Source organism: Dendropsophus ebraccatus, chromosome 12 (assembly GCF_027789765.1).
Source record: "Dendropsophus ebraccatus isolate aDenEbr1 chromosome 12, aDenEbr1.pat, whole genome shotgun sequence".
Classification (NCBI taxonomy): Eukaryota; Metazoa; Chordata; class Amphibia; order Anura; family Hylidae; genus Dendropsophus; species Dendropsophus ebraccatus.
The window spans coordinates 55,976,854-55,999,944 of NC_091465.1; the positions used below are offsets into that span (position 1 = coordinate 55,976,854).

Sequence of the window (23,091 nt, forward strand, 5' to 3'; positions counted from 1 at the left end):
GATGTCCCTCACATCCCTCAGTATGTTCAGGAACTGGGAAGTGTCAAGTAAAAAGGATGTAGTTAGAGATGAGCGAACCGGGTTCGGGTTCAAGTCGATCCGAACCCGAACGTTCGGTATTTGATTAGCTGGGGCTGTTGAACTTGGCTAAAGCTCTAAGGTTGTATGGAAAACATGGATACAGCCAATGACTATATCCATGATTTCCACATAGCCTTAGGGCTTTATCCAACTTCAGCAGCCACCGCTAATCAAATGCCGAAAGTTCAGGTTCCGATCGACTCGAGCATACTCAAGGTTCGCTCATCTCTAGATGTAGTGTCCCTGACAAGAGGCCATATGTAATCCCTCTTGTAGATGACCCCCATTTAATCCCCCTAAAGATGCCCCCATGTAATGCCCCTTATAGATGCCCCCTCCATGTTATCCCCCTTATAGATGGCCCCATGTAATCCCCCTTATAGATGGCCCCCAGTCTATGTAAAGCAGATTCAAAAAACCAAAAACACAACTCACTCCCCCGTCGTGGCTCTTGTCTCCTGCAGGCTCTGTCTGGCTTCCCGGCTCTGTCCCATCCCATACCAGGCAGCACAAGCATCAGTGCGCCGGGGCTGTTACTTCTGGCACAGGGAGCGTCTATAACAAGCGTCCCCTGTGCCGGAAGTAACAGCCCCGGTGCACACTGAGCTCACTGATGCTTGTGCTGGCGGGGATGGGACAGGACAGATCCGGGGAGCCATGCATCAGCTGGGGGCGCGTCCCAGCCTGCCTCTTGTGATCGCAAGCAAAACACTGCTTGCAGTCACAAGAGGAGATGAGAGGGGGCAGTGCAGTGGCAAGGGGGGGCCTCGCGGCCAGGTGCAGTGGCGACCGCGGTAGCTACTGCACACACACACACCCCACACACACATCTACCTAAGTCATCAAATGTAGTCCTAGACGTATGTATAAATAACACACACACATATATATATATATATATATATATATATATATATATATATACAGTATATGGCTGGGTTCACACCACCTATATTTCAGTCAGTATTGTGGTCCTCATATTGGCAACCAAAACCAGGAGTGGATTAAAAACACAGAAAGGATCTGTTCACATAATGTTGAAATTGAGTGGATGGCCGCCATTTAATGGCAAATATTTGCTGTTATTTTAAAACAACGGCTGTTGTATTGAAATAATGGCAGTTATTTACTGTTAGATGGCGGCCATCCACTCAATTTCAACATTGTGTGAACAGATCCTTTCTGTGTTTTTAATCCACTCCTGGTTTTGGTTGCAATATGAGGACCACAATACTGACTGAGATATACGTGTGAACGCAGCCTATATAGATATATAGATATATATATATATATAGTGGTGCCTTGGAGTACAAGCATAATTCGTTCTGGGACCGTGCTTGTAATCCAAATCCACTCTTATTTCAAAGCAAATTTTCCCATAAGAAATCACTTATATGCAGACAATTGGTTCCACCCTAAGGCTATGTTCACACTGCGTATGTTTCCGTCTGTAGTGCGAACCGCGAATATACGCACGTAGTTTTGAGGTTGATGCGTTCGCTTGAAAGTATACGATATACGCCCGCACAGTGCACACTACATATGAGCTTACGGCTGGATCATATACGGCGCCGTGAAAAATGAACAAGACCATTGTTTGAGGACGGAAGTGTTCCAACTCACTGCCGTGGATTTCCATGCGGTCCCGTACGAAGTACTTATTTCAGCCAAATTGAACTTGATTTTCGATCCAAAAGGTTCTGTGAGTTTTATTGGTCTGGGCGAAGATTTCCAGGTAAATGACCTGTTTCAGACCGCTTCGAATCAAGCTGGGGAAGCATAACTGTACTACGGGCGTACGTTCGCGGTTCGTACGCATCCGGCCGCATGTCGATTTTTCCCACGCCCGTAGTTTCAGCCGCACATATACGGCGGCGTACGAACTACAGACAGAATCATACGCAGTGTGAACATAACCTAAAAGTAATAATTTTTTATTCAGAATAACATGTACAACATTTGAAACAAACTATGTGAAACAGCTGAATATGTGATTAAGTTATTGTACATTATAGCTGCGATGCCCTGGCCCCTGGGGGCCACTTCCGCAGTGCTGGTGTTATGAGCGGGCAATGACCGGGGCAGCTGCAGGGGTTATACTTGTTACGGTATAGGCCTGAGGGCAGCACAGCTGTAGGGCCGGTCTGTGGAATCTGCGGGTGATGATGGGCATGCGATTCTTCGCTGCACTTAGTCAGGGCACCAGTTAGTGGACACCAATGCCAGGGTTCAGTAACAGCGGTTTTATTATAGATGAGGTAACTAGTAGCAACAGTTCTGTCCGGATGCAACCGGGTATATAGCAGGCTTTGACCAATAAAGCAGGAGTGGTGCTGCATAGGCTGTGAGAATACGTGCCGGATGATGGGAGTAGGAGTATGAGAGAAATAGCGTTGCTGGGTGGATTAGCTTGAGAATAATACTTGCTGTGAATCCTTGCAGCGATGAGGAGAGATAACGGAATGACACCCAGATGAGAGAGAAGACTCCGGACACTTGAGCAGGCAGATACAGCCGAAGACTTGAATACAGCAGCAGACTCAGTCACTCTTCTGAGGGAGAGGACAGAACAACACAACCTCCTTGCTTGAAAGCAGGGGCTGAACTCACTTGTCAGCAGGAGGTGGGAGGTCAGATGGTTACTCCTGGCCAGAGCTAGTCGGCCATTGGAGGAACCATGGTTACAGGTCACGTGATCAACAGCCTTGCATACCACTGTACAATGCAATAATACACAGGAATACATGAGAATACACATGAGAATGCACATTACTAGAGAATACTAGGGGAAAACCAGCAGCAGTTGCAGTGCAAACACTTACCAGAACAGGCATTGACACAGCAAGAGAAATGGCCATAATAGGAGTAGTAGTCTGCATGTTCTGGGACACTGCATACCTCCCTAACAAATTTGAGCCGACCTCGGCGAATCTAGAAGGCAGCAAACATGAATAGACTAGACAATCAAACAACAGGAATGAATGATGAGAGTGAGTGTGATGAGGTGTGTGTTTCCCACGCCCAAGGCACAGGTGAGAAGAGAGAGAGAATGAGAAACCCTAGTGGCAGGACTTCACCTAGGGGTGCCTAACGTACTCTGGCGACCAGGTAGCTAGTGCGTGAACCATCTGACGTGTAAGCCAGGACAACTTAACTGCTATCGGGTGACCCTCCATATTCCAGCCAGTTAGACAGTAGGTTTTCTGTTAAATGTGTTACCCTACTGGAGGAGAACGTGAAGACCTGTGTACTATCTTGGCGTGTTTGTGAAATGTCTTGGATACCTGAAAGAGAATAGAACAAAATAATAAAAGCAAGCATACATCTGGGCGCCCATGCATACGGGTCAATCATACAACACAATTACTCAATAGGCCAAACACACGAAAGGGTATCCAAGGTGCAATATGTATGGACCAGTGTGAAGGTTAGGTAAGACTATGTGTGATTACTACTGTGTTGGGACAAGACAGAGGCGAACAAATACTGGAAACAAAAGGAAGGGAAACACAAAAGACAACAAATACTGCGAGGTCTTGGGGAGAACTGGCTCACATGAATCTGAATGAAACCTGAGAGAAATCTGAATACAAACTGGCTCAACTAAATCTTTCCAGCTATAGATATGATAATAATACACAATAATGAGACTGGATGAGAAAATACACTCCTACATAAACTGGACTTTCTCTGAGGTATATGTAAACTGACTTCTCTTACTCAGAGGAGGAGCTATCTGTCTCTGACCCTGGAAAAATATACTGTTTTACAAAAGAGGCACTCTATGTAACCTTGTGCTTACTCAGAGGAGGAAATACAAAGACTTTGATAACACTGGAATGCAATAGTAGGAAAAGTGCAATAATGAAATAAATGCAATAATACCCTGCGTGGAACACACAATCACAGGAAAGTGCATTAGGAAGGAATGGGTTAAGTGTCTCTGTTAGGTAGAGTCTCTTTTAGGCAATTAGACATCGTCCATGTAAAAGGCTCTGGGACAGGCACTAGAGAACCTTTTGTTATTGTAAGTGTCCATCAGCTCATGGCTGGTTAGTACAGGGAACTTGGTCAGGAGGACCAGGCACGAACCTTGAACGTTGCAGGAACTGGAACAATTAAACAGTTAGACAACAGAAACAGTTTAAGGACTCTGGTCTCTGTAGTGGGGTGGAGGAATTCCTCTGGTAGAGCGCTCAGACCTTCTCAGCGGAGGATCCCCTTCAACAGTGATTGGTGCAGGTACAGGTCGAAGATCACCCCCAGCGTCTGGTTGTAGAGATGGAGTTGTTGGAGGCACAATTGGAAGTGGAGGGGCCACTGGAATGGGTACAGGGACCGCTGGATAGCCTATGGCCATGAGGAACGGTTCAACTTGGAACATTTCTTCCAGAGAGAGAGGTTTAGCTGGAGCTGCTGGGGGAACCGGAGGCGTGGATGCAGGTACCAGACACGGTGCTGTAAGGCCCTGTAGGTCCTCCTTAGTGCAACGTTTTATCCTATTCCGGTGCACCGTCTGTGGGGCTAGCCTAGGCTTTTTGACTTCATACACATCAGTCTCTGGGTAAGGGATAGAAGAGATGACATAGGGCTCAGGCTCCCAAAGGCTTTCAAGTTTGTGAGAGCGATGATATTTCTTTAGCCAAACTTTATCTCCCACTTGTAGTGGTGTGGCATTCGCCCTTTGGTTGTAGGCATCCTCTTGGCGCTGCTGAGCTTCCCCCATCCTCCTGTCAACAATTTCCAGGGCATCCTGGATTCTCCTCTGATGCTCCCGAACCCAGTCAGTTTCAGGTAGGGGGTTGAAGGTGTCAGGAGCTTGGACTCCAAGAGCACGGTCCTGAGGAAGTTGGCCTTGGCGGCCGAACATCAGGTAGAACGGGGAGTAGCCAGTGGAACAATGAGTGGTATTGTTATAGATCTCCACTAGTTCATCCAACAAGTGGGGCCACTCTACTCTCTTCGTCACTGAAGCCGTTCGGAGCATGTTGATAAAGACCTGGTTAACTTTTTCACACAGACCATTCCCTTGAGGGTGATAGGACGTGGTACGGAGCTTCTTACATTCATGGTAGGCACACAGCTCCTGGAAAAGTTGCGACTCGAAGGCCGGACCCCGGTCCGTCAGCAGAGACTCTGGGCACCCATAGTGCTTTACATACTCCTTGTAAAAAGTAAGGGCGGTGGTCTTGGCGGTCAAGTCCCTGACAGGTACCACGACTACCCACTTGGAGTAATGGTCGACCATGGTGAGGGCGTAGGTATACCCGCATCTTGTAGGGGCCAGCTTCACATGGTCCAGGGCGACTAGCTGATTCGGCCGGTGGGAGGTGATTGGATGCAAAGGGGCCCTGACTTCTCTTCCCCCAGCTTTGGAGATATTACAGGCAGGGCACTCTGCACACCAGTTCTCGATGTCAGCCCTCATCCCGATCCAGTAGAACCGCTGTCGGATAGTGGCCTCCGTCTTGTGTACCCCGAAATGACCGGACCGGTCATGGTAGGCATCTAGCACCATCTTAGCGTCTCGTCGGGGAATGAGGATCTGGTGGCACCTCTCCCCGGAGACCGGGTCAAGAGAGTTCCGCAGTATCAGTCCCTTCTGTAGGAAGAGCCTCTTTCTTTGCCTCCAGAGTCGCCTTAGCTCGACATCAGGATAGGGCCTCTTTATCCGCATGGGGACCCGACCAGTAGAGAGGTAGTCATAGATCTCCCCCAGGACGCGGGACTCTTCCTGGATGGTCTGCCACCTGGCCAAGTCTTGCGGGGCCCTAGGTGGAGGCGAAGGCGTTTCAGGCCTAGCTGCATCAATAGCACTCTGGGTAGCGAACCTTTGATAGAAGGGAGGCATTTCTACATCTTCCCAATCGCTGTCCTGTATCGCATTTCTACATCTTCCCAATCGCTGTAGATGGTAACAGGGGTGGCAGCCAGGTAGTCCTTGAACTTTTCAGTGACGGCCCACACTAGGGCTAGTAACTCCAACTTGAAGGAGCTATAATTGTTGTCATTCCTTTCAGCGCCCCGAAGACTCCGGCTGGCATAACCTACAACTCTCTCTTGGCCATCTTGAACCTGGGACAGCACAGCTCCCAGGCCTTGGAAGCTGGCGTCCGTGTAGAGCCGGAAAGGAAGGTTATAGTCCGGGTAGGCCAGGATAGGAGGCGTGGTCAACAGGCGTTTCAGGGTTTGAAAGGCAACCTCCTGCCGTTCGGACCACTCGACGGGGAGCCGTCGGTTGTAGCTTTCTCGAGGGCAACCCCGGAGTAACTCATTGAGGGGCTCGGCCACTTGGGCAAAGTGGGGAATGAAGCGGCGGTAATAGCCGGCAAATCCCAGAAAGCTTCTCACCTCCTTGACGGTCTTAGGGGTATCCCAGTGTTCCACAGCCGAGATCTTCTCTGGATCGGGTCGTATCCCCTCAGCACTCACAACATGCCCCAGATAGTTCACTTGGGGTTTGAGAAGGTGGCACTTGGAAGGCTTAATTTTCAGGCCGTGATCGATTAGAACCTGGAATACTTCAGCCAGATGATGGACGTGATCTTCGTAGGTACGTGAATAGACAATCACATCATCTAGGTAGAGCAGGACACTCTGAAAGTTGAGATGGCCGAGACACCTTTCCATCAACCGCTGGAAGGTAGCGGGGGCGTTGCACAGACCGAAGGGCATGCTGGTGAATTCAAAGAGCCCAATGGGGGTGGTGAAGGCCGTCTTCTCACGGTCTTCGGGTGCCATGGGCACCTGCCAGTACCCACTGGTGAGGTCCAAGGTGGAGAAGTAGGCGGCTGACCCCAGAGCAGCAATAGACTCTTCGATCCGGGGCAAAGGGTAGGCATCCTTGTGGGTGATTGTGTTTATCTTCCTATAATCCACGCAGAACCGGATGTTACCGTCTTTCTTTTTCACGAGGACAATAGGGGCAGCCCACGGACTCTGACTTTCTTGGATAACGTTAGAGTCTTTCATCTCCTTGAGCAGTTTCTTGATCTGCTGATAGCTGACAGGAGGGATTGGCCGATGTTTCTCTTTGATAGGCAAATGGTCCCCAGTGTTGATCCGATGCTGGACCAGATTGGTCTTTCCGAAATCGAGGGAGTGTTTGCTGAAGGCCTCGTGATACCTTTTGACCACCTTGAGGATGCCGTGGAGGTATTCAAGTGGGGTATTGGCATCGCCAATATGGAGTTCGTCCCACCAAGGGGCGAGAGCCCTGTTTGAGTCCCTTTGAGTGCCACGGATGGATCTCTGATAGGCGATGGTTTCCTCACAGACGATGTCCTCAGGATCGAGTTGGTATAGCATGGCCACGGTGGTGAACTTGGGTAGGTCAGCTGGGGAGTCTCCAAGGTTCACCAGACGGACAGGGACCTGACCATTGGAGACGGTCACCAGGCTTCTAGCGGCCCTGACAAGAGGTTGCCCCTCAATTTCAATAGCATCCAGAAGGGCCACATAGTCAGCATTGTTGAGGCCCGGACGGACCCTGCACCAGATGAGGAACTCACTGTTAGCTGGGATGGTGATCGGACGAGCATCTCTAGTGCGGACACGGCAGATTTCTCCTCGAGGATTGGCAAACTTCCGCTGAGCGGTGAGCACTTTAATGGTCTTCTGGACGGCTTGCCTGTACTGAGGAGAAGCACAAGACATAGAGGCATTCAAGGCATCCAACACTTCAGTGAATACATGACGGATAATATTCATGCCTAATACCACGGTCCCACTATCTCCCTGAGCCTCAGTAACAATGATACCCTGACGTGCTAGCTCTTGCTTCCCTATGCAGACAGTGGGTTCCCAGTAACCTAGTTGCACAATAGGACGACCATTACTAGCAATAAGTTTCAGACGGTATTTCTCAACTGGACCTAGGGTTCTCAGATCCCAATGTTCTTCAAACACATGCCTCGGGATAGTAGTAACCTGGGAACCTGTATCTACCAGAGCCTCCAGGGGGACTCCGTCCACCCAGAGAGTCACATGCGGGCATTGTGAGAGGAACCTTGAGAACCACTGTGCTTCCTGCGGGCCTGGATCTCGACCTCCTGGGTGTTGGCCCTCGGACCCAGGGGTAGCCCGTTTAACTGATAGCATTGAGAGCGGTAGTGTCCATGTCGCCTACAGTGGCGGCAATAGGGGCGCTCAGGGGATCTAAGTCTCTGTGGAGGAGGCCGATCGGGAACTGAATACTCAGGGCAGGGGTCCGCTGGTGGTGGAGGTGTTGGATAGGCCCCTTGTAGCCCCCTTAGGGCTTGGCAGAGAGAGTCAACCACTTGCGTAAGGAGAGCAGGGATCGCTGGTGAGCTAGCCGGGATAGACTGTTGGGCAGCTTGTATAGCGGAAACCGGCGGAACCATAGTGGGCACTGGAGGTGAGGGTATAGGTCCCACTGGGTCCGGGCAATCTGAACCTGGAGTACAGCCGGCACAGGGATTGTCAATGCCAACCACCCTCAGAGCCAGAGTCTTGAAGTCCAGGAAAGGCATTGTAGGGTTTTGGGCAGCTAGCATACGCAATTGGCTCTGGATGAGTCTAGAGTCCACCCCCTCTATGAAGCGGTCAGTGATCATACTCTCCACAGCCGAGGGGTCTATGGTATCAACCTGTCTCAGGGCCCGGTAGGCAGATTGGAGTGCTAGTGCATAGTCTCTGAGGGTCTCACCTGGCCTTTGTCATCGGTCATAAAACTTAAGGCGGACCTCCGTGGGTGACTGTACCTCAAATTCTTTACTCAGCCGGGCCAGGATCTGTTGTACATTAGCTTTCTCCGTAGCTGGCCATGACCGCACCTCCTCTGCAGCGGGACCCTCCAGTTGTCCTAGCAGCAACTGCACCTGCTGAGTGGGAGAGAGTGAGACAAGTTCAAGGGTGCGGGAAATTTTTTCCTTGAAATCAGCCAACGTGTGGGGTTCTCCTTTATAACTGGGAAGGTTGTTGGGCCCAATGAAGAACGGAACCGCTGCGGTAGCCATAGCAACGGGAGCCGCGGGTGGCGCCCGGGCCATCGGCGGACTGCCGGACCCGTCAGAGTCACTGTGATGGCCGGTGGACATGATGAGGGGTTCTGGTGTAAAGCGCCTGGAAGAAAGCAGAGGCGAGGAGAGCTTGCGGGAACAGCAGGCACCGATAGGCAGGGTGTCCGGGGCCGGGGAGGGATAGGGCGGAAGTCAGCACCAACACTACCTGCGGTCCGGGCACAATCTCCTTCCCTCCTGCAACAGAGGCTTGGATACTGCAGGGCCGGGGCGGAGCCTGAGCGGAGCGCGCGCGCGCGAAGACAGTGCGTCACCAGCTGACTTGACCTCTTAGCAGGCCGCAGCGCGGCAATAGCAAAGTCTCTGAGGATGATGAGGGGTAGCAAATATGAACACCGCGGGGTGTACGGATCCTGTTCGTGACGCCAAATGCGATGCCCTGGCCCCTGGGGGCCACTTCCGCAGTGCTGGTGTTATGAGCGGGCAATGACCGGGGCAGCTGCAGGGGTTATACTTGTCACGGTATAGGCCTGAGGGCAGCACAGCTGTAGGGCCGGTCTGTGGAATCTGCGGGTGATGATGGGCATGCGATTCTTCGCTGCACTTAGTCAGGGCACCAGTTAGTGGACACCAATGCCAGGGTTCAGTAACAGCGGTTTTATTATAGATGAGGTAACTAGTAGCAACAGTTCTGTCCGGATGCAACCGGGTATATAGCAGGCTTTGACCAATAAAGCAGGAGTGGTGCTGCATAGGCTGTGAGAATACGTGCCGGATGATGGGAGTAGGAGTATGAGAGAAATAGCGTTGCTGGGTGGATTAGCTTGGGAATAATACTTGCTGTGAATCCTTGCAGCGATGAGGAGAGATAACGGAATGACACCCAGATGAGAGAGAAGACTCCGGACACTTGAGCAGGCAGATACAGCCGAAGACTTGAATACAGCAGCAGACTCAGTCACTCTTCTGAGGGAGAGGACAGAACAACACAACCTCCTTGCTTGAAAGCAGGGGCTGAACTCTCTTGTCAGCAGGAGGTGGGAGGTCACATGGTTGCTCCTGGCCAGAGCTAGTCGGCCATTGGAGGAACCATGGTTACAGGTCACGTGATCAACAGCCTTGCATACCACTGTACAATGCAATAATACACAGGAATACATGAGAATACACATGAGAATGCACATTACTAGAGAATACTAGGGGAAAACCAGCAGCAGTTGCAGTGCAAACACTTACCAGAACAGGCATTGACACAGCAAGAGAAATGGCCATAATAGGAGTAGTAGTCTGCATGTTCTGGGACACTGCATAGCTATCAGCATGTGGAGTATAATGTATAGTATATAGTATAGGGCATAGACCTGAAAAAAACAGCAGGAGTTTGTAGATACAAAATGGAGATGCAGTATATTAATGCAGTAATGTAGGTCAACAGGCTAGAATAGAGAAGCAGGGCTGCTGCCAGAGGTCTTTGTGGTCACGTGACAGCAATGGGGAAGGGTGTGTGTTCAGCATTGAACAGGTGAAAATCACAGAGCTGTGTAGGAGGACAGAGACAAAAACTTTATATACAGCAGTTTGAATGGCTGAGTGTAAGTGCAGGCACATTATAGCAGCAGTGTGTATAGCTGAGTGTAAGTGCAGGCAGATTATAGCAGGAATGGAGAGGATGGGAAACACAAGGAATGACAGAGACTGCAGGGAGTATGAAGGAATCAGCAGGGGAGATGTTGGCACATAAATGCAGCACTCTTTGTCCGGGGAGAGGGGTTAAAGCTATTAAGAGATTACCTCCATAGTCCTTCCCCTGATGTAAGCCCCAGCCTGAAGTGGATCTGCTATGATTTGGAAGGTGAGGGAGACTTTAATATTTTTTTTCCTGGCAGCTTTTTTCAGTGTGATTCTCTCTCTCTTCCATTTTCATTTCACATACCAATTTTTACCCATCTGCATACCTACACTAGCTTTGAGGTCTAGGCTTCTTTCTGTTATTCTCTGTTTGATATTTAGTGATCAGGGTAGTCATTGCCTAGTTGTGACCTCTGCCCCGGAGATTATAGTGAGCTGCACCCACCGCCTTTACTGTCCTACTATATACAAAAAAGCCAAACTAAATTGAATATATACTTTATTAATTCATACAAACAATACATGACAATGCATTAAAAATGTAGAGGAAATCAGCACTGATAATCATGCTGTACAGCAGGGGTGTCAAATACATAGTCGGCCAAAATTAAAAAATTGGACAATGTCGCATGCAGCATTTCTGGCACTGTTAGAGCAGCATGCGGCGTTCCTGGCACTGCCTATCCTAAAGTAATTTTCCCCACGTGAAAGTTACCCATTATATCCCTCAAGCAGTAGGTAATCCCATAATTGTGCCCCATGTAGTAGCCACCCCTAATAGTGCCCAACATAACAGCCAGGCCTACTATTAGAGACCTACATAGTAGTGATAGCCCTCCCCATGGTGCCCCATATAGTAACCAGCCCTGAATAATGTCTTATATAGTAGCCAGCCCTCCCAATAGTGTCTTATATAGTAGCCAGCCCTCCCAATAGTGTCTTATATAGCAGCCAGCCCTCCTAATAGTGTAATATATAGTAGCCAGTTCTCCCAATAGTCTCTTAAAAAGTAGCTATCCCTCCAAAATTATAATTATTATAATCTACGGACCACCCATATTATAATCTGCTGCAACATCAGGTGGGACAAATTTAACACAGCAATGGAAAAGCATGGCGGACCAAAAATAACGGCAACACGGGCCAGTTTTGGCCCGTGGGCCAGAGTTTGACATGACTGGTGTACAGGGTATATAAGAACAGACAATTTATGCCCCCCATGTAGTATTTAGACCCAATGTTAGCCTCATATAGTTCACAGGGTCCCTCTATGCACTCATGTAGTAAAAAGGCCACTATCTATACCCTAACACAGTACATTATGCCCCCTTGTTCCTCCATATAGAAGACAGACCCTCCATGTGCACCCCCATATAGTAGTCAGGCCCCTCTGTACCTTTATATTGAAATTAGCTTCTTTGTGCCTCCACATAGTAGTTAGGCCTCCTGTGCCCCAATATAGTAATTATTTCCTTCTGTTTCCATGTAATAGTATTTAGGGCCGTCTGTGCCCTCATAGAAAATAGACTCCCCTCTGTGCATCTATCTAGTATTTAGACCTCTCTGTGCAGGCAATCCCCCCTCCCCCCTAAAGGTAGTAACCTCCATGTAGGCATCCCCTCCACCACCATCTCTTGTAGGTTATCCCCCCGGTATGTATTCCCTATGCAGCAACCCCCTCCCCCAGCATTAATCTTCCCGGTAATCCTCCTGGTGGTTAGACAGCCCCCACCACCAACACCACCACTGTGAGTGAACTGTGCCTCTAAATTAAGTACCCCCTTTTCAATTAGCAAGCACATCCCATACCCCAACCCCCATAGATAACATCCTTCCCAGGAGTAAGCCCCACCCACATAGGTCTCCTCCTCTATAACTAAGGGGGGAAAAGCCATACTCACCTGCTGTGCGGTTTTCAGTACTGTAGTCTTTTCATGTCAACTCTCTCCCCGCTCTGTGAGTGCAGGAGTGACATCACTCATGTCCCACAGCTCTAAGGGAGGGAACGACATCTTGTGGCCACAGCAGTGATTGGCAGGGTGGAGAGCCAATGCTCTCTTCGCCTTGTCAATAACCCTGTTGCATTCAACTGTATGTTCTCCTCGCATACAAGCGCATACATCTAAATGGCCAGACACAACATTTGGTAGCCGTATAAGCGCCCCAGAAGCACTGGTTGCTGGCCAGGGGCCACCTACAGCCAATAGATATTTCTTAGGTCTGTCTGCAACAGCAATAGCTTTTGCGGACAACATTAACTGGAAAAATCTTCAATGGGCCCCCTGCCTGTGTGGGCCCGGGAGCCACCGCCCCCTCTGCCCCCACCAAATTACGTTACTGCTTCCTCCTATGTACTAATCTTTCTCTGGTAGTTACCCCCCCCCCCCTCCCCTAGGTTTTAATCTTCTCCTGCAAGTTAGCCCCCCCCCCATGTACTCTTCCCCCCCCTAGGTAGTTACCCCCTCCCCCCTGTAAATGAACCCCTTTCCCACAATGTAAGCATCCCTTGTTGGGTAGAGTCCCCCCCCCCCCCCCCCATATGCAGACATCCCTGAGTAGGGTAAAAAAAAAAAAAAAAACTACTGCAGCATCCTGCGTCTCCTTCCTACAGCGTCCTGCATCTCCCTTCTGTGAGCGGATGTCACTCGTACGCCAGAATGCTGGGGAAGAGAGCGGACTCTTATGGCCGGAGGCAGAATGGTGGGATGAGGAGTCCTCTCCCTGTCTATAAAAGCTCTGTATTTCAGTTCTGAGGAGTGCTCACAGTGCCAAATCTGGACATTCGGGAGCATCCTAGGTGGTCAGGGGCGTAGCTAAAGGCTGATGGGCCCTGGTGCAAAATTTTAGCTTCGGGCCCCCCCATCCCTTCGAATGAGCGCAGTCACACACAGACGCACAGTCAAACTCAGCGCACGCACAGCGCACAGACACACACTCAGTGCACACAGACACACTTAGCGCACACAAACACTCTCAGCACAGACGGCCACACTCAGCACAGACGGCCACACTCAGCACAGACACAAACACACACTCAGTACACAGACACTTAAATGAGGAAACTTTATCAGCAGCTCCATGCCCCCCTCCTCCTGCTTCCTCTTTCTCCTGGTGCCGGACCATGCTCTCCTGCCCCTCCCCCCTGCACGGACTGCAGAGTGCAGCAGGAAAGGCTGATGGGCCCTGGTGCAAAATTTTAGCTTCGTGCCCCCCCATCCCTTCGAATGAGAGCACTGCGCACAGACACACACTCAGTGCACACAGACACACTCAGTGCACACAGACACACTCAGCGCACACAGCACACACTCAGCGCACACAAACACTCTCAACACACACAGCACACAGCCACACTCAGCACACAGCCACACTCAGCAAAGACAGCCACACTCAGCAAAGACAGCCACACTCACCACACAGCCACACTCAGAACAGACAGCCACACTCAGAACAGACAGCCACACTCAGCACAGACAGCCACACTCAGCACAAACACACACACACACTCAGTACACAGACACTTAAATGAGGAAACTTTATCAGCAGCTCCATGCCTCCCTCCTCCTGCTTCCTCTTTCTCCTGGTGCCGGACCATGCTCTCCTGCCCCTTCCCCCTGCACGAACTGCAGAGTGCAGCACGAAGCAGGTTATGGGGAGGACTTAGGACCCCACACTGCAGCGTTAGGCAGCCTGGCTCAGTGCAGTTCTCCCTAATTGGCTGCCATTATGACAGCTGATTCGGGAGGACTGCAGAAAGGCAGGAAGTGGCGAGAGAGCCCAGCGGGCCCCCTGTAGCTAGGGGCCCGGTTGGCATGGCGACCGTTGCGACCCCTATAGCTACGCCACTGTAGGTGGTCATGAATGACAAGTTTCATCTGTTAGGATTCTGACTGTATTTCTCATCGATCAACCATGTGTGCAGACAAAAAAGATCAATATAAAATAGAGCAAGATAATATTATCCTTTCCTAGGTTCAGCAACTATCAATATCTACTAATAACTGCCAGAGTGTAAATCAACAGATCAGCAAGGATTCCATGTATCATGATGTATTCTGAACCAAATAAACCCCAAGGGGGAGATTTGTAAAGTGAAACTGGCTCAGTTGCCCCTAGCAACCAATCAGATTCCACCTTTCATTCCTCATAGATTCTTTGAAAAATGAGAAGTGGAGTCTGATTGGTTGGATCAGAATGGAGGTTGCACACATTTCTGTCATGCGTGGTTGGTAACCATGGATACCAAACTTCCAGATTAAGCATCAACTTTGCTGCTGTTCTGGCAGTGGCTGTGCTGGCAGGTACCCTTTAAGAATGAACTATGTTTTTTTTATTTTTAGTAACTTCTAAAATGTGGATGTACTCAAAAAAAAAAATCTATACAAAAACAACATGCGTTTGTAAATACAACCCATATTGGCATAAGGAGAGACATTTCTTAAATAAAGTCTGGCCCCCGTGGTGCAGCAGTAGTGGATTATAATAGGTCCATTTCGGGCAGTAACCTGGGGCCCTGAGGTCCTGGGGGGCCCATGGCCACCCAAACAGATTTATACTTTCAGTGGTGTATTGTCTCCTCGCTACAGTTCTGCCATGATTTGCAAAAAATTGCTGTTCTTTTTACCACAATTTTTCAAAAATCAGGGAATCATCATTTTCTATCTTGTACTATGAGCACAACGCTAGTGCTGCCATTGTTACTGTGGGATGGGGGGCCCAGGCTTGGTGAACAGCCCGGGGTCTATGGTAAAGTTAATCCGCCCTTGTGATGCAGGCATTGTGAAACAAATCTACACTTGCTTGGGATTTACGCCCGCTTGCAGTGGTGTAATAAATGATAAATCTGGAGCAGGAAGAGGCCACACCTGAGGTAAGCAAGACAGGGAGAGCATCCTTGAAAATTCTCCCCAAATTAGTATAATCCAATGTACAGTGTATGGCTATGTTCCCACATCTTTTTCTGGCTGTTTAAGGCTAAATATTGGCCATTAGTTCATAAAGATGGCTGTTATTGTACAAATAGCAATCAGCATTATGAAATTATTTGGCCTTGAACACCAAAAAAAACATAGCCTAATATCCTATAAGCGTGAATTAGGCTGTATACTGCTGAAAAATGGCTTTATTATTTAAAACTCATTAAACTCACTCATTGACTACCGAGGGCGAGTTCTCTAGGCATGCTTTGTTGCATGTGCAGAGGTCATTGTGCAGGGAGAAATAGATGAGCATATGTACTCATCTCACCTCTGTCCACTGCAGTGTCGGACTGGGGTACCTTGGGCCCACCAGGGAAACTGACTCTAGGGGCCCACCCTGTATAGGAAAGTTTCTATGTGTGTATTATGGCATATGGCAATGTTTCCTAACCTTTATACATCGGGGCACACTTACAAAATAAAGTTCTACAAAATACAAAAAAAAAACTAATTCAGTGACTCACAGGTGACGTCTTCTTTGATCTGAGGAGATTACTCTTCATTTCCTCTCCATCCGGCCCCGGCCTCCATGATGAGTTCCTCTTGCTACAATTCTTCTCTTCAGAACCTGTCAGACAGACATCTTAGGCTCCGCACATTTCCAACAACTTCCTTCCCTTTTCCCCACCCATAGACTCCCATACAGTAGTAATTCCACTACCTGGTGTCATGTGCAGTAAAGTAAGGAGGTATGTGTGTAACCTGCCCTTCCCTCATAGTGATTTCCCCTGCCCTCATATTAATTTCCCCTGCCCTCATATTAATGTCCCCTGCCCCCATAGTAATGCCCCCTGACCCCATAGTAATGCCCCCCTGCTCTGCCCCATAGTATATGCCCTCTGCTCTGCCCCAATAGTATATACCCCCTGCTCTGGCCCAATAGTATATGCCCTCTGCTCTGCCCCAATAGTATATGCCCTCTGCTCTGCCCCAATAGTATATGCCCTCTGCTCTGCCCCAATAGTATATGCCCCCTGCTCTGCCCCAATAGTATATGTCGCATAGTATATGCCCCCTTCTCTGCCCCATAATATATGCCCCCTGCTCTGCCCCAATAGTATATGTCGCATAGTATATGCCCCCTGCTCTGCCCCATAGTATATGCCCCCTGCTCTGCCCCATAGTGTATATGCCCCCTGCTCTGCCCCATAGTATATATGCCCCCTGCTCTGCCCCATAGTATATATGCCCCCTGCTGTGCCCCATAGTCATACTCACGTAATCCGGCCAAGGGACGGGTCTTCTCTCTTCTAGCTGTGTTCTCTCTTCTTTGCACCGCAGGGATGGATCCTCTGGCACGCGTGATGACGTCATCGCATCGCGCCGGCTGAGGAGATCACATCCAGCGCTGCTGAGTGAGGAACGGGACCGCATGGAAGAGGGAGGAGGAGGAGGAAGTGGAGTGGCTGTGCTCTGTGAGGTCCGGGGGAAGGAGGGAGGAGGGGGGCGGAGTGGCTGTGCTCACTGAGGTCTGGGGGAAGGAGGGAGGAGGAGGAGGCGGGGGGGAGTGGCGTGGCTGTGCTCAGTGAGGTCCGGGGGAAGGGGGAAAACTGCTTGAGCCACCCGGACCTTTGTCAGGACACCTCAGGGGCCCATCGGGGGGTCGGGGCCCACCGGGGGTTTCCCCGCCCCCCCGTTGGCCCAGTCCGACACTGGTCCACTGTAACCTAAAACCATACTCAACATATAATACTATAGACAGCCCGGATCTCCAGTATGTGTGAATGGCTGGATAATCGGACCAATAGAAGTTTGCATTTTGCAGGTAAAACCCTGTATTACTGAAGTGCATGCACTGATTGGCTGTCTAGTAGCAACTCCCTATATTATAGTACAGTACTACAATTTAAATACTATGCAGCTTTGGGCTATGTTCACACAACATTTTTTCAGCTCTGTTTAAAATGACGTCCGTCATTTTAAGTCTAAAATAACGGACTTCATTTAGCAGCCAGGTGAGGGTGGTTCCACTTTATTTTTCTGGTACCCTGTGTGAACTGTACACCACCTTAAAAAATGTCCTATCGTCATTTCCAGTTTCCAGTTGCTCTTTCTGACTGTTGTATGTAAGGACTTGTTGTATCTTGTTGTATCATGTTTTCTTATTTTGGACTGCTATTTGGGGGCTTTAGAGCAGTTTTTCCCTTAGAGTTCTGGTCTTTAGACGCAACAGTTACAACATTTTAGCCCTTAAATCACTTAATATTGTAACTTAAGGGACCACTTGCTTTTGTCTTACAGAAATCTCTTTTTTTTTCTTTTCAGTTTTTGGAAAGCCAGTTTTAAAAAATGAAGTTCACGGCATGTCCTGTGAATCCAGTGGCACATCCCTCAGCTGGTACTTGAATGGTGTAAAGCAGGAGGCAGGGCATAGTAGAGAACCTTTGTTTATGCTACCAGTATTCCCTGGAAGTACCAGCAGTCTGTCTCTTGCAGAGATTGTTGGAGAAAATTGTAATGATACCAAAGGAAAAGATGAAGAACTTCTGAGCATTCATTGTGAGTACCAGTGGTCAGGGGCTTTGCAACCACCATAGCGGCTGCTGCGAGGCCACAGCATAAGGGGGCCTGGTGACCCACTCCTGCACAACACAAACCATGTGTCTGAGCTTTTCTTTCCATCTCCCCTTCCTCTCCCCTCCTTTCTGAGACTGATGTAAACAAGTCCCTGGCAGGCTTTAACTGTAACATTGTACCTTCCTTGTAATGTTGGAAGGGTTAACCCCTTAAACTCTGCATCACTTACCGATCGGACAATTTTATGGCCTGACTGCCGGAGGTCTCTTACCTTCCTCCGTGCAGTCAGGTCTTCACTCTTCCAATAGTCTGCCAGAAGATCGCCAATAACACTGATCCCTGCTATGCTACTACATAGCAGGGCTCAGTGTATGTAATCAATGTAAAAGTCCCCTAAGGAGACTTCAAAAGTGTAAAGAAAATGAATAAATGTTTTTAAAAAATGCCGCATAGCCCCTCCCCCAATAAACGTTTAAATCACCCCCTTTCCCATTTTGATAATAATACACATAAAATAATAAAATAAATAAACGTATTATATACCATAATGTGCGTAATTGCCTGATCTAGAAAAATAAAACCATAATATTCCCACACGGTTCACGGTGTGAACAAAAAGCGGTAAAAAATGCCAGGAATGCAGATTTTTTATTACATTTTATATATTAAAAAAATAAGTAATTGTCCTTCCAGGAGTATACGTTTAATGAAGTAAGCTCAGGTGGCCTTAGCAGGTAGATGAAGTTGGATTTTTTTTTTTTTACTACAATTGTTTTTAATAAGGTAAAATATTTCATGTGACCTAACAAAAAAACAAACATAAAATGCAACTGAACACCAGCTGCATACTGAGGTCCTAATACTGCATCAAAACACCCCATAATTTAAAGGGGAAGTCCAGCGATAATTTCTATTAAAGTATTGTTTTGTCAAGGTGAGATTTGCTTTTCATCTCCCTTGTTCCCAAGTGACTATCCCTGTCCAAATTAAGTAAGCTGAGCACTAGCGATGAGGATATGACACCAGGCAAAAAGATAGTATAGCCTCCTCACTCAGCTGAGTTTAGAAGTGCGCACTCACTCTTTATTTGGTTTCAAAAGAAATATATATAAGCTTTTAATACAGGTGAGGTTTCAAGTCACAAGACATACATGTCACACTCTGATTGGTCAGTCCATAAATGGTCATTTGCTTTCTGTACTGCGCAGTCAGGCTGGCACAACATGATGTTTACCATATATATTGTTTATATTCTTGTGTCCATGTTATGACTACGATGTAGGTTCATGGTGATTTTCTCATCGGCATGCTGCCAGCATTCCTCTCCTTCTAGAAGCAGTTACAAGGCTAAAACCATTTTAAGGATTACAATGTTTTTACCCAAAGTAATAACCCCTTCATGGCCACCTTCACAGGGCCCCCTAAAAACATTGGAATCCCGGTCTCCCGTGTGACAGGTGGGGATACCTACCACTATACAAGGACATCTGAGCAGGGAAGAGGTGTAGGAGACTCCACCAGATTGAGATTGTTTTCCCCTTGTAGGTACCCCCCCTTGTAGGTAATCCCCCTTGAAGCCATTAACAAAAGCAGAAGACCTTTATTGCTAGGTCAAAAGGCTAATAATCTGTTTCTGTGTGTGTGTGTGTGTGTTCAATATAAATAGGCTAATCGGGCTAATCAGCCATGCTGCAGCCACTCTCACTGCGGTGTGTGTACTGGGGCTTGTCAATCCAGACTTGTATCCAAAAATTAATGACACAACACCAAATATTACTTGCTGTTATTTTAGTAATATGAAATGTAATCACACAAGTCTTTTAAGCAAATTGCATATACATCACCACGGTGCACGGAATATATTTCAGCGTGAGAGAGGCACTTGTAATCTTCGCCCACTCAGGGCTAGAGGATACAGCTCCACATTGAAGGACACCAGCTGCACATCACGGATAGGGGGTTGAACAACGTCCACACGTCTGCGACGTTTCGAGGTACACGCCCTCTTTCTCAACATAGTACAACGGTGAACATAACATCAATTGCAAAAAATACATATATTGCATATCTAGTCCCATATATTGCACATTTGATCGTATTGCACTAAATTTTGTTGCATATCTGCATACCATAATTATTGCACATCAACATATTGCACTATATAGTTAAATGTAAAACCGCTGTCTAAGTGTTTCAAATCATACTTGGACACGCTACTCTAGGAATACATTAAAATTACATACTTCGTTCATGCCTTTTGGATATACTGTTCCCAATGTCTGGATCCAAAACACTTCCCTTTGTAATAATCTCCTACGGATTTCAATATCATTATCGCCATAGATTTCTTCAAGTATCATCTAACGAAGCTCGCTCACATTACGTTTTTGTTAGATAAAGTGTTTTACCACGCCGGTCTCTCCAAATCTGTTCTCACAGTCCCCCATTCCTTTTTGCAAACCTCTTCTAATTGCCGCACGATGTTCGCTCAGTCTGACCTTTGCGCTACAGGAAGTCTGCCCTACATAGCATAGTCCACATGGGCATTTTAATAAGTACACAACCCCCACGCTGTCACATGAATACCATCCTCTGATTTTAAAAGTGTTACCTTTCCATGGGTGTGTTACAACATCACTTTTAATGATGGAACTGCAATTTTGACATTTTCTGCACAAGTAAGTCCCTTTCTTACTGGTTCCTAAAAACCGCTGCCTAAATGTTTTTTTTTTCTTTCTAATATCTGCTCTAATCAAATGATTCGCAATACTTTTAGTGTCTTCCAATGTTTACAAATCACTTTTCTTATCATATCTGAATGTTTATCATATGTGGAAATAAATAATAATTCATTCTGTTCTTTTTTCTTTGATATATTAAAGGACAAGTGCCATGAAAAACTTTTTCCCAGTAATTGAAGCACATTACAAAGTTATATAACTCTGTAATATGCTTCAGTCACCTATCTGCCTCCCTTCCCTGTCTTTTCCCCCCTCCACCCCCCACCAGGAAATTTCCTAAGTCACACAGACCTAATTACTGCCATTACCGTCACCAGGCAGCTCCTTCTTGTGAGGCTGCTCTAGGTCCTGTTACAGCAACCCCCCCCCCCCCAGTCCAAGTGATGGCTTGCAGTTGTTCAGCCAATAGGAGCTAAGCAAGCTGAGCCACCTGACAAGGCAGGGGAGGGGGGGCTGCTGTAACAGGAGAAGGAGCTGAGAGAAGAGCTTGGTGACGGTGACGACAGTAATTAGGTTTGTGTGAGTTAGGACACTTCCTGGTGGGGGGTGGAGGGGGGAAAAGACAGGAAAGGGAGGCAGATAGGTGATTGAAGCATATTACAGAGTTATGTAACTTTATAATGTGCTTCAATTACTGGGAAAAAGTTTTTCATGGCACTTGTCCTTTAAGGTTTTCTCTTTTAATCCGACCCACTTCTGCTACTCTTTCCAATTAGGAGAATTGGAAAGAGTAGCAGAAGAAGTGGGTCGGATTAAAAGAGAAAACCTTAATATACCAAAGAAAAAAAGAACAAAATTAATTATTATTCATTTCCACATATGATAAACATTCCGATATGATAAGAAAATTGATAAAAATGATAAGAAAACATTGGAAGACACTAAGACACGACTCTAAATATGGGTGACTTTTTAAAAATACCCCCCAAATTTGTGTACAAAAAAGGTAAAAGTATTGAGAATCATTTGATTAGAGCAGATATTAGAAAGAAAAAAAACATCTAGGCAGCGGTTTTTAGGAACCAGTAAGAAAGGGACTTACCCGTGCAGAAAATGTCAAAATTGCAGTTCCATCATTAAAAGTGATGTTGTAACACACCCATGGAAAGGTAACACTTTTAAAATCAGAGGATGGTATTCATGTGACAGCGTGGGGGTTGTGTACTTATTAAAATGCCCATGTGGACTATGCTATGTAGGGCAGACTTCCCGTAGCGCAAAGGTCAGACTGAGCGAACATCGTGCGGCAATTAGAAAAGGTTTGCAAAAAGGAATGGGGGACTGTGAGAACAGATTTGGAGAGACCGGCGTGGTAAAACACTTTATCGAACATAAACGTAATGTCAGCGAGCTTCGTTGGATGATACTTGAAGAAATCTATGGCGATAATGATATTGAAATCCGTAGGAGATTATTACAAAGGGAAGTGTTTTGGATCCATTGGGAACAGTATATCCAAAAGGCATGAACAAAGTGTGTAATTTTAATGTATTCCTAGAGTAGCGTGTCCAAGTATGATTTGAAACACTTATCTTAGACAGCGGTTTTACATTTAACTATATAGTGCAATATGTTGATGTGCAATAATTATGGTATGCAGATATGCAACAAGATTTAGTGCAATACGATCAAATGTGCAATATATGGGACTAGATATGCAATATATGTATTTTTTGCAATTGTGTTCACCGTCGTACTATGTTAAACAGCTAATTTGTGTTTCTCCTTGATTAGTCAGGGAGGAACTCTTGCGGGACTTCCTAGTCTTTTATTTGGTGGTGGGTGATATCACTGCATGCTTGAGAAAGAGGGTGTGTACCTCGAAACGTCGCAGACGTGTGGACGTTGTCCAACCCCCTATCCTTGATGTGCAGCTGGTGTCCTTCAATGTGGAGCTGTATCCTCTAGCCCTGAGTGGGTGTAGATTACAAGTGCCTCTCTCACGCCGAAATATATTCCGTGCACCGTGGTGATGTATATGCAATTTGCTTTAAAGACTTGTGTGATTACATTTCATATTACTAAAATAACAGCAAGTAATTTTTGGTGTTGTGTCATTCATTTTGTGTGTGTTTGGGGACATCCCATCTCAAGCAGATAGGCTACATCTTAAGGGGCTTATATAAATCAAAGTCAAATTCTAATATGTCTAGTATGGAAGTT

The 23,091-nt window shown here is 47.4% G+C and overlaps 1 protein-coding gene across 6 annotated transcripts in view; it reads left to right on the forward strand.

The window, feature by feature from the left end:
• TMEM25 (transmembrane protein 25) overlaps positions 1-23,091 on the forward strand; it is a 267,147-nt gene that overhangs the window by 141,556 nt on the left and 102,500 nt on the right. For 3 of the 6 annotated variants that reach the window (XM_069947901.1, XM_069947902.1, XM_069947903.1), the window contains one exon: positions 17,936-18,169. In XM_069947901.1, the coding sequence (XP_069804002.1) occupies positions 17,936-18,169 (234 nt within the window). Of the gene's footprint in view, positions 1-10,852; positions 10,915-14,457; positions 14,539-14,940; positions 14,993-17,935; positions 18,170-23,091 lie in introns of those variants that run through there. The other 3 variants (XM_069947906.1, XM_069947905.1, XM_069947904.1) reach the window with 3 other exon arrangements.